Here is an 11,059-nt window from a genome sequence, read left to right on the forward strand (position 1 = left end):
CCTTGAAGGCTGACGTGACAGCATGAGATTGGCAGCAGAAAAAAGAACGTAGTCCAGCCTGCTGGGTTTTAAAAAGATCCAAGATAGTGCTTACCTGTGAAGCAGGAACCTTTTGAAGGGCAGGAAATGTTCTGGGGAGATACGGAAGAACATACAAAAGTGAAAATTCGCTAATCTGTATATGTAAGAATAGTGTACTTTATGCATTTCATTGTTTATAAATTTTACCTCAATTAAAAGAAACAAGATTTCCTCGTGTCTTTTTCATAAAATCCTGTCATATTTTCAAATGAAATGATATATGTCTGGGGTTTGCTTCCAAATAATTAAGGGAAGACTGGAAGAGGAAGGAGGGCTGATGGAAGAAATAAGACTGGCTGGAGTTGACAATATTATTTTCTTCCCTTTAGTGTATGTATGTGTTATGTGCGAATTTCCATAATAAAAAGTAAAAAAAGAAAAAAGAGAAAAAAGGCTCTTGGGACCCAACACACACACATACCTTCAGGCACTGAAGAGCTCAGTGGTGAGTCCAGTCCCAGCCCCCAATTCCCTTGACCCGGAAAGAGCAGCAGCCCTGAGCAGTGCCTGCTGCGCTGAATGTCTTCCCTTTCCGGGCAGCCTTGGACCATCCGTATAAACACGCCCGCAGAGTACAGATCTGAGCCTTGCACCAGGAGAGGAGAGTGACATGTCTAGACTCAGGAAGGCCCCTTACTGTCTTGGAAGCCCTCCTCCCCAGGCGCACTCCTGCACCAGGATTTCCCAGCTCCCCCACCAAGAGCCTGTCCAGCCAGTCAGACCAACCAACGCAAGGATGAGTGCAGGGCCCTGCAGGGAGAGGGGCGGGACAGTACCCAGGTGACCTATCTCCAGAGAGTAAGTCAGCCCCTCACAGCAAAGGAGGCGCCCCGAGTCACAGGAGGCAGCTGGGGACCCAGCTGGGGAATGAGCTGGGGACCCAGAAATCAGGAACTCTGGGGACGAGCTGGGGACCCAGGAATCAGGAACTCTGGAGTCTAGGCTGGTTCTGCATAGACTGGCTAGGTGACGTGGGCAAGGCCTCATCATTTACTCCATAAATACGTATCGGACACTTGGAATGGGCCACACTGGGACCCAGACTTAAAGAGTCCGTCCAGGCCGCTCCAGAGCTCACAGCCTGGTGCAGCAGGAGGCAAGAAGCAGCATGTCACAGACTGCAGTCGGTGTGGGAGCTGTGAAGCCTGGGGTGGGGGTCCTTCCCAGAGCCCTGCTGAACCTCGAGGACAGATGGGAGCTAGCCAGGAGCACAGAGTCTTGAAGACCAGAGAGCCTGGCATCAGGGGCCATAGGGGTGCTGTTAATGGGTAGTAGGGAAATGATGGGAAGAAAGGGGGCTAGGGACGAGACCAAGCCCCCTGGAATCCCGGTCTCCTCTCTGTGGCCCCCCTCAGCCTCCGTCTTCTCATCCTTGAGGCGAGGAGGCCAGACGGGTGGGCTGTCAGCCTCCACCAGCACCGAGGGATTCCAGACTCCTGGGTGAGGCTGCCGTGGCTGCCCAGCTCCAGTGCGGCCGCCCCTGCTCAGCTTCGGGAGCTGGGTCTCCCCGTTCCTCCCTATCATCTAAGCACTGGGGAGCGGGGGGCGCTGCCCTCTCTGCTGCGTCTTCTAGGTGACCTGTGCCCACTAATGTGGGCACTGGGTTGGATCACGGCTTAGGGAGGGCTGGCTGATTTGTTATTCCTTTGTAGCTTATCTTTAAAAAGTCACACAACAGGGCAGGAACCCCCAGGCGTCCAGAGGGATGCCAAGTGGGACTTCTGTTTCCCAGATGCTGCAACTGGCTGGCCGGCTGTGGGCCTCCGTGGGTCCCTGCACTCCCCCTGTCTGTAGGTCCCAGGCCCTTCCACTTTCAGATCCGGCACCCAGCTGGACACAGCTCTGTCTGTCTGTCTGTCTCTCTCTCTGTTCCAAGTCAGCTCTGCTCTGCTCTCAGAGGCCCATCTGAGCATTGTCCACTCGCTCTGCTGCCCCTTCCCCACCTAGCCTGCCCCTGCCGTCCTCCCCTCCTGGCCAGGCTTCCGAAGAAGGGAGGAGGCCCGGTTCCGGCCCGGCTGCCCTCACGTGCTTTCCCGGCCGCCCCCTCCCGCCCTGCATCGGGGCAGCCAAGCCTGTTCCTCTTCCCCGATTGCGACAGCTGCCTCTGCTCCCAGAGCTCCCTGTCCCCGCCCCGAAGGCCGGCTTGCTCCACTCCCACTTCCTGAGCCTGGCGCTGGAGCCCTGGAGGCCAGGCCAGGCCCGGCCGCTCGGCCCCCGGGGGCACGTCAGCCCGAGCCCTGTCCCAGGCCCTGGGCTCGGGAGGTTGCTGCCACCACTGCCCAGGACGTGCAGGCCTCCCACCTTCCTCCCCCGGCCTCCACCCGTCTGGCCGACTGGCCCACTGGCCGCCATGCGCCTGCCATGGGCTGCCTCCCCCTGCGGCCTGGCCTGGGGGCCACTCATCCTGGGCCTCTGCGGTCTCCTGGCAGCATCCCAGGCCCGACTGGTGAGGGAGGGGCCCGTGCAGGTGGGTGGCGGCGGGCTTGGGAGGGGAAGAGGGGGTCTGGACAGCCCTCTCTCTAGCTCCTCTGCCCTCCCCAGCCGCCCCTGATTAATTCTCCCCCCGACCTCCATCTCCCCTGGAAGGAGCCCCCATACCACACGGAGAACCAAACCTGCCGGGACTGGGAAAAGGAGTACTACGAACCCAAGGATCAGGTCTGCTGCTCCCGCTGCCCCCCAGGTGAGAGGCAATGGCCCGACGAAGCGGGGACAGGAGGTGGGTTGCAGGGGACTCCGGGCCAACCTCGCTGCCTCGGAGGGAAGACAGACACCATCTCCCAGGAAAACCAGTTGGCCATCCTTCGTGTGTGGCCAGCAAGAGGACAGGGTCCTGCAGCCAGCAGCTGAGGTGAGGGGGAGCCCGGCTCCCCTGACACTGCAGCGGCCCCACTCCCATTCCAGGCACACACGTCTCCGAGGAATGCAGCCGCAGCCAGGACACCATTTGTGCCGTGTGTCCCGAAAATTCCTACAACGAGCACTGGAACCATCTCTCCATCTGCCAGCTGTGCCGCCCCTGTGACCAGAGTGAGTGGCGGTGGGCAGGGGGAGGCAGGCGTCTCCCGGAGCGCGGCCCCTCCGCTGAGCGCTCCTGTCTTCCCACCAGTGCTGGGCTTCGAGGAGACCGTGCCTTGCACCAGCACGCAGAAGACCCAGTGCCGCTGCCAGCCGGGAATGTTCTGCGTGCACTGGGACACGGAGTGTATACACTGCGAGCCACTCTCCGACTGCCCGCCGGGCACCGAAGCCGAGCTGACAGGTCAGAGGTCACTGCAGAGGAGGGCAGGGAGGACGCTGGGTGCCGGTGATCTTGAATGGGGGCAGGGATACAGTGCTTCATGGGGGGGGGGAGTCCCCCAGGTAGTTCTCTTCGGTATGAAGAGCCCCCCTCCCTCCCTGTGAAAGGCCCACAGCGGGGGGTCTGCAGAGACAGGGAGCCAGGACAGAGGCAGGGCCTCAGGAGGCTTCTGTCAGCATGGGGGAGATCAGGAAAGGTGCTGCGGGGTGAGCTGGCGGGCAGGGAGGGGCCGTCCAGTGGGAGCAGAGGACCCTCACAGCCTGGAGAGACTCCCCTTGCCCACTCACCCCAGCTGGCCTTGCTCTTCTCTTGCCAGATGAAGTCGGAGTGGCGAACAGAAACTGTGTGCCCTGTAAGGCAGGCCACTTTCAGAACACCTCCTCCCCCAGGGCCCGCTGCCAGCCCCACACAAGGTGAGTGTGCCCCCACCCCGCACCCCTGCCCTCCCAGAAGTCCCAGCTGCTGACCACCCGATGCTCGCACCCACGGGCTCACCGTGCCACCTCCAGCCCTGTGCCCACCTGAATCGGGCCTCTCTTCCCTCTGCAGGTGTGAGGAGCGGGGCCTGGTGGAGGCGGTTCCAGGCACTGCCCAGTCTGACAGCAGCTGCAGAAATCCACCGCAGCACCCTGAGATGCCAGGTGAGGGGCCTGGGGCCGAGGGGCACATGGAGGGGGCCTGTCTGGGAAGATGCCTTTATCCCCTTCCACCCAAAACAGTGGGGAGAAGATGAATCCTTCTCTCTCAGAATTGGGGCAAGCACAGAAGTTCCCTAAGGAAAAGCTGGAGTGTCCCTAGGCCAGCTTCATAGACACAAATACACACATACGCTCTTTTTAAGTTATGTATCACACATGTAACTTGTAAGTTACATATCCTGTTGTGCCAAGGACCACTCCTACACTGATATGTAATTGTAACTGACATCATTTTGGACACGCCGCCGTCATACAATCTTTTTACCAGGCTGAGAATCTCTGTATTAGATTGCACACTTTCAGTATTAGAGAGTTCATCCCACATTGGACTTTCTTGTTTTGTTTTGTTTCTTGTCTGTGAAGTCACTGGTTTCCTAGCCTAACAGATGATTAAGGGATAGTTCTAATGACTGTAAACATTATTAGTTGGGAGAGAGTTATATTAACTTTTTTTAAATTACCAGATATTTATAATAATAGCTTTCATTTATTGAGAGCTAGTGTGTCAGGCACTCTGCCAGCACTTGACAATCACTAACTCATTTAATCTTTTTTTTTTAAGATTTTATTGATTTATTTGAGACAGAGAGGGAGCACAAGCAGGGGGAGGGGCAGGCAGAGGGAGAAGCAGGCTCCCCGCTGAGCAGGGAGCCCAATGCGGGACTTGATCCCACGACCCTGGGATCACCACCCAAGCCGAAGGCAGACGTTTAACTGACTGAACCACCCAGGCTCCCCTAACTCATTTAATCTTGCTTAATGACCCTACAAATTACCGCTGACCCTTGAACAACATGAGTTCGAACTGTGCAGGTCCACTTATATGTGGCTTTTTTTCAATAAATAACAGCACAGTTCTGTAAATATATTTTTTCTTTCTTATGATTTTCTTAATGACATTTTCTTTGCTCTCACTTTATTGTGAGAACACAGTATATAAATACATAACCTTGGGGCGCCTGGGTGGCACAGCGGTTAAATGTCTGCCTTCGGCTCAGGGCGTGATCCCGGCGTTATAGGATCGAGCCCCACATCAGGCTCCTCTGCTATGAGCCTGCTTCTTCCTCTCCCACTCCCCCTGCTTGTGTTCCCTCTCTCGCTGGCTGTCTCTATCTCTGTCAAATAAATAAATAAAATCTTTAAAAATAAATACATACATACATACATGCCCTACAAAATGCGCATTAAACCCACTGCGTTACTGGTAAGGCTTCTTTCTGGCCAACAGTAGACTATTCATAGTTAAGACTTTTTGGGAATCAAAAGCTATGCGTGGATTTTCGACTGCACGGGGGTCGGCGCCCCTAACCCCCATGTTGTTCTAGGGTCAACTGTAGTTCTATTATTATCCTCACCAAGGGAAGGAGGCTCGGCAGAGTTTATGTGACTTGCCCCAGATCACCCACATGGTAACTGGTATTATGAAAACCTACATTCAGTTCTTTCTTACTCCAGAGCCCATGCCATAATGCATGCACACCATAGAAAATTAGAAAATTCAGAGAAACAAAACTAAAAATCACTCACAGGACCATCACTTAGCATATCCACTCTTGACATTTTGTAATATATCCTCCCAGACATTTTTCTCTGCATGTCTACACATAGAATTGTTTTTATAAAAGTGGAGTCATTTGAATATTTTGTAACTTGATTTTTCATCCAAATATATCATAAAGCTTTTTCCATGTCCTCTTGTTACTTTTTAATCATGTATCGAATACAGTTGGCACTTCAGAGCTGGAATTTTAGACAGTGTGTACCTAACCCCTCATTTTATCTTCGAGATGCTCCAAAAGGAGGAATGACTTAAAAAGTCACCCAGTTGGGCCAGGCCCCATATGTCTCGGTCTCCAGGTCCAGTTTTTTCCCATGCCTCCCACTCTGTCCTCCCTTAGGCCGCAGGTTTAGGTAACTCAGAAAGGGCAAGCTCGCAGGCTGCAAATGTCCAAGTCTTCCTGACCTTCCCCAGACACACTTGATGGGCACTGGAGACTCTGCTATGACAGCCAGAAATTATCCATGGCTACATAGCAGAAACTGAGAATCCCAAGTCCCAGCCCCCCTACTCTCCCCCTTCTGGAACCTGCCCTGAGTAAGGGGGGGAGAACTTGCAACCCCTCCTCTCCCACCCCCATAAACACCCCCACAGAGATAGAGGGGCAATCTCAGCTCCTACAGTGACCTCTCTGTAGGATGGTCACGTCTGCAGAAGTGTGGCTCTACCCTGTGGCCTGGGTCACTTACAAACCAAAGCCCCACCCTCCCTGTACCGCCTCCCACCCCCCTACTAGCCCTGGAACCCCAACTGTGCACACGCCTGTTCTCACCCACAGGACTGGCCCCCGTCCTTGGTCTCTACGTGGTGGCCACCAGCACCACCCCCAAAGATCCATCCATGACAGTTTCTCCTGGCTGTCAGGTGGTCCTCCCCGAGTCCAGCTTGCTTCGCCTTCTCTGTAACCCAAGGGAGGTTTCTCTAATTCTGCCTTTAGGACCTGCAGTGGCTCTGGAAGGGGAAAGCTGTTCCCCCTTTTCTCTGGGTCGCCCAGAGAACTAGAAAGCTGGTCCTTAGCTCCCCAACCCCCATCCCGCCCTTCCCGGTGTCATCACGGCTCTCCTGTCTGCTGTCCCACCAGGAACTGTGATGGTGCTGGCCATCCTGCTGCCGCTGGCCTCGTTCCTGTTCCTCACCACCGTCCTGGCCTGCACCTGGAAGAGCCACCCCTCTCTCTGCAGGAAGCTGGGTAGGAAGGAGCTGGATGCAGGCAGGGAGGCAGGCCTCGCCGGCTGGCTGTCCACACCTGCATAAGGGAGGGAGTCTGAGGGGAACAGTCAGCTTCCCCAGGGCCAACCCTTCTGCCCATCCACACCATGAAGACTTGCGATGCCCGCCCCCAGCACAGACATCCTCTCCACCCAGCCCCCCATTCTGAGGCTGGAGATAAGAGCAATGATAGCTCGTTCCTCCTGGGAACCCAGGGCGGGGGCGGGGGGGGGCATAGGTCTCATCGAGCTGTGAAGGGTGCAAGCCCAAGGCCCCCTGGAGGCCTGACCGCCATCTCATTTCCCATTGCAGGATCCCTGCTCAAGAGGCGTCCAGAGGTAATGGGGAAGGCTGAGAAGGCGGCAGGGAGGGGCGGGTGGGGGAACAGGGCAGGCTAGGCAGGGTAAGAGTGTGCCTGCTTCAACATCCGCTCAGCTCATCGGTGATGGAGCCTAGCATGTGCCAAGCACTGTTCCAGGCACCACGGATGTAGTGGTGAGCAAAACAAAGTACCTGCCCTCCTGGCCTTACAGGCCAGGGGACCAAGAATGAAGTTAGACAGCATGGTAGGGGAACAGTGAGTGGCAGTGGCCAAGGGGGGGCTACATTATCTTAGCGTGGACAGAGAGGGCCTCGCTGATAAACTGACACTGGAGCAGAGAGCTGAAGAATGAAGGAGCCATCCATCAGAACATCTAGGGGAAAGTGCCCCAGGAAGAGGGGCATCAAGTGCAAACGCCCCGTGGCAGGGAGCCTGAAGTGGAGTAGAGGAGAATGAGCTGCCTAAGCGGGGGGTGGGGGGTGGGAATTAAAGAAAGCCAGGGTCTGAGGCCCATGTCATCACTTGCTTCTCTGCCTGTCTCCTCCAGGGAGAGGAATCAAATACTGCTGATGGAAGCTGGGAGCCTCCAAGGGTCAACCCCCATTTCCCTGACCTGGTAAAGCCACTTCTGCCCCTCTCCGGAGATGTGGCCCCATCCTCGGCCAGGCCCCAAGCACCCCTGAATTTGGAGGAAGAGGTGCTACAGCAGCAGAGTCCATTCAGCCAGGCCAGGGAGCTGGAGCCTGAGCTCCCAGAGCAAAGCCAGGTGGCCCATGGTGAGCCTAGGGCAGGCAGCGGGGAGGAGAGGGGGCAGGGAGGGAAGGGTGGGGTGGGAGGGATGGCAGGCAGCCGGAGAGTGTGAGCCAGAGAGAGAGGAGAAGCCTCGAACAGCAAGACAGAGACTCCAGCGCCTCGCTGCCTCGCCGCAGCCGCAGCCGTCAGCCCCTCTCACTCTGCCTCCTTTCCCACAGGGACCAACGGCATTCATGTCACCGGCGGGTCTGTGACTGTCACCGGCAACATCTACATCTACAATGGGCCAGTACTGGGGGGAGCACGGGGCCCCGGAGACCCCCCTGCTTCCCCGGAGCCTCCGTACCCCACCCCTGAAGAGGGTGCCCCTGGCCCTCCCGGGCTCTCTACACCCTACCAGGAGGATGGCAAGGCTTGGCACCTGGCTGAAACAGAGACACTGGGCTGCCATGCCCTCTAACAGGGCCAAGGACCCAACTCGTCACCATGCCTCTTGCTGTTTGGGAAAAGCCAGGAGGTGCAAGGGAGGTGCAAGAGTACCTTCTCCCTGAGGCTACCTTGCCCACCAGGGATTGACAGAGGGCCTGGGCAGGGCCCCTGAGAGGCAGACCGTAAGGGGCCGGGCCTCAGACGCGTGTCCGAGAGCAGGGCCAGGCACTGGCTGGTACATACCCGTCACGAGACTCTCACCACCATCTGAGCAGGCCTGAGACTTCCCTGCAGACCCTCCTGCCCCATGGGGCTGCAGCAGGCCAGCTCCCGGCGCGGACAGGGCACTGACGCTCGCTGCTGCCCACCACAGCGCTCTGCACCCTCAGCACGGCACGGAAGGAGGCCGGCCACGTGGTCACTTGCAAGGACATCAGTGGGACCTCCAGCAGAGTCGTGGTGCTCAGCCCCCAGCTTCCCACGGACTGAAGTAGACCCTATATGAAGATGGAGTTCCATGGAGGACCCCCCCTCCCACTGCTCCTAGACAGGAAAGGGAGTCATCAAAAACTGGGGGTTTGGATACAGTTACTAGGTAGAAGGGAGAGTTTGGGAAGGGGAGGAAAATGGCAAGTGTATTTATAAATTGTAACCACATGCAAATAAAGAGGAGATGGAGACCTAGGTCACTTTTTCTTGGGATTCACATAGAAACACTATTCCATTGGGGCAATGTCAAAAGGCAAAAGTCAAAACACGAAAATAGAATCCTACAAAGGTTTTCTATGAGAGACTGGTGTATGTAACTCGGGTGATAACAGTATTAGCCCGCCGACAAGGTGCCAGACGGTGTTCTAAACGCTTTATAATATTAACTTATGCAAGCCTCACCACATGTCTCAGAGATAGACACTTTTACTATTCTCCTTGAACAAATGGGGAAACTGAGCCGCAGAGACACTAAATGACTTGCCCAATTCAGCTGCTAATGGCAAAGCTGGGTTTGCACCCAGTCAGTCTGGCTCCGGAGGCCTGTCAGGTAGAAACTTCACACGATGCACCCTCACAGAATTTTTCTAAACAGGTAAAGAAGGGGGGGGGCTGGTTTTCTCAAATAATCAGATCTCCTTCATGTCCCGCAGGCATTCAGTCAGAGCCAACTCGCACACCCCCAGCCACTATGCAAGGTGAGAGTGTTCTTTCCACACAGCTGGTCAAAGGGAAAGATACGCACTTTAGACATAAAATATGAGAGCCCCAAGTTCACATTTGTTGGTGAAGAGAGCCAGGCCGACCTCCTTCAACTCAGAAGGGGCACTCGTGATTTTTACTTGTTTATTCCTTTTTGTCTTATATGATTTTGTCCCCAAAAGAACTTTAAATCTTCTCGAGTTCTTTTATTAGGAAATGTGTGGGCCCCAGAATTTATCTATCTCACCGCCTGGTAGAGACAACCCGAACGTGAAGGATTGTGAGGGAAGCCACTGCCAGTGGACTTCGCCTTCCATAAAAGGCCACCGTCTGGATCTGATGTTAAGAACTCTGTCGCTGGGGCTCATCAAGATGGTATAGCTATGAACACGTGCTGCGGGAGCCGTCTGATCCAGCTGAGTAGATGGGTTATTTAAGGCTGACCATGAAAGTATTAGATCCAGATTCCTTTCTTAAGAATTAAGCCATGGGGCACCTGGGTGGTCAGTTGGTGAAGCGTCTGCCTTCAGCACAGGTCATGATCCCAGGGTCCTGGGATCGAGCCCCGCATGGGGAAGCCCTGCTCAGTGGGGAGTCTGCTTCTCCCCCCACCCCTCCCCTTGTTCGTTTTCTCTCTCTCTCTCAAATAAAAAAAATAGTAATAATAATTTAAAAAATAAAGTGGTTTAAAAAAAAGTTACCGTCGGCTATATCTTTAGAGTGAATCCTCCCGCTCTTGCAGTGTGCCAGAGCCAGGCCACCTGAACCCTTAATCATCGCTCCAATGTATTTAGATAAAAAACAAACGTTATACATTCTTCAACGCAATAAAAGGAGGAAAGCTTTTTTCAGGAAATGGTGCTGAGGCCCTAGGTGACACATTCACATTTAGGACTGCAGCAGCCTGTGTCAGTTTGTTAGGGCGGCCGTCACACAGCAGTGCAGGCGGGAGGGCTTCAAGAACAGAAAGTGATTTTCTCACGGTTCTGGAGGCTAGAAGTCCAAGACCAAGGTGTCAGCGGGGTTGGTTTCTTCTGAGGCTCTCTCCTTGGATTGCCGATAGCGGTCTTCTCCCTCTGTCTTCACATGGTCTTCCCTCCTGTTGGTGCCCTAAAATCCTTTTTTTCTTTAATGAGAGAGAGAGAGAGAGAAAGAGCAGAAGGAGAGGGACAAGCAGACTCCATGCTGAGCATGAGCCCGAAGCAGAGCTCCATCCGAGGAGATCATGACCGGAGCCGAACTCGAGTCGGACATTCAACCGACTGAGCCACCCAGGGGCCCCCTAATCTCCTCTTTTTATAAAGACACCAGTCAGATTGGTAAGGGCCCACCCTAAAGACCTCGCTTTAATTTAATTATCTCTTTAAAGACTATCTCCAAAGACAGTCATGTTCTGAGGTACCGGGGTGTCGGACCTCCACATATGAATTTCGGAGGACACAATTCAGCCTATAACATAGCCCATGCTTATTCTGCCAGGCTCCAAGCCACAACGACAGAGCACACTATATATTGAG

General features: G+C 54.9%; 2 protein-coding genes across 3 annotated transcripts in view; one reads left to right on the top strand and one right to left on the bottom strand.

Annotated features, from left to right (window-relative positions):
• Nucleotides 1-901, bottom strand: part of SCNN1A (sodium channel epithelial 1 subunit alpha) — a 33,109-nt gene extending 32,208 nt beyond the window's left edge. Inside the window, exons 1-2 of the mRNA XM_045781127.2 lie at nucleotides 503-901; nucleotides 95-131 (exon numbers count right to left, since the gene is read on the bottom strand). The gene's annotated coding sequence lies outside the window, so the exon portion shown is untranslated. The remainder of the gene's footprint in view (nucleotides 1-94; nucleotides 132-502) is intronic.
• A 1,294-nt stretch (nucleotides 902-2,195) lies between these two features.
• LTBR (lymphotoxin beta receptor) lies at nucleotides 2,196-9,035 on the top strand. 2 transcript variants are annotated; one of them, XM_045781129.2, is made up of 10 exons: nucleotides 2,196-2,548; nucleotides 2,668-2,764; nucleotides 2,986-3,111; nucleotides 3,191-3,343; nucleotides 3,699-3,795; nucleotides 3,932-4,023; nucleotides 6,720-6,827; nucleotides 7,160-7,185; nucleotides 7,717-7,945; nucleotides 8,141-9,035. In XM_045781129.2, the coding sequence occupies exons 1-10, from the start codon at nucleotides 2,432-2,434 to the stop codon at nucleotides 8,380-8,382; spliced, it is 1,287 nt and encodes a 428-aa protein (XP_045637085.1). In that variant the 5' UTR covers nucleotides 2,196-2,431; the 3' UTR covers nucleotides 8,383-9,035. The 2 variants fall into 2 exon arrangements, with proteins under 2 accessions (XP_045637085.1, XP_045637086.1); XM_045781130.2 differs by having other exon boundaries at nucleotides 2,197-2,527.
• Nucleotides 9,036-11,059: the final 2,024 nt, after the last annotated feature.

This window comes from Ursus americanus, chromosome 25 (assembly GCF_024610735.1).
Source record: "Ursus americanus isolate L20-20 chromosome 25, mUrsAme1.1.p, whole genome shotgun sequence".
NCBI lineage: Eukaryota > Metazoa > Chordata > Mammalia > Carnivora > Ursidae > Ursus > Ursus americanus.

Bases quoted from the DNA above. Each gene is read 5' to 3' on its own strand.
- LTBR (XM_045781129.2), top strand. From the start codon at position 2,432: ATGCGCCTGCCATGGGCTGCCTCCCCCTGCGGCCTGGCCTGGGGGCCA. The intron at 3,112-3,190 runs GTGAGTGGCGGT...TCTTCCCACCAG, and splicing joins GTGCCGCCCCTGTGACCAGA to TGCTGGGCTTCGAGGAGACC. The intron at 4,024-6,719 runs GTGAGGGGCCTG...CTGTCCCACCAG, and splicing joins GCAGCACCCTGAGATGCCAG to GAACTGTGATGGTGCTGGCC.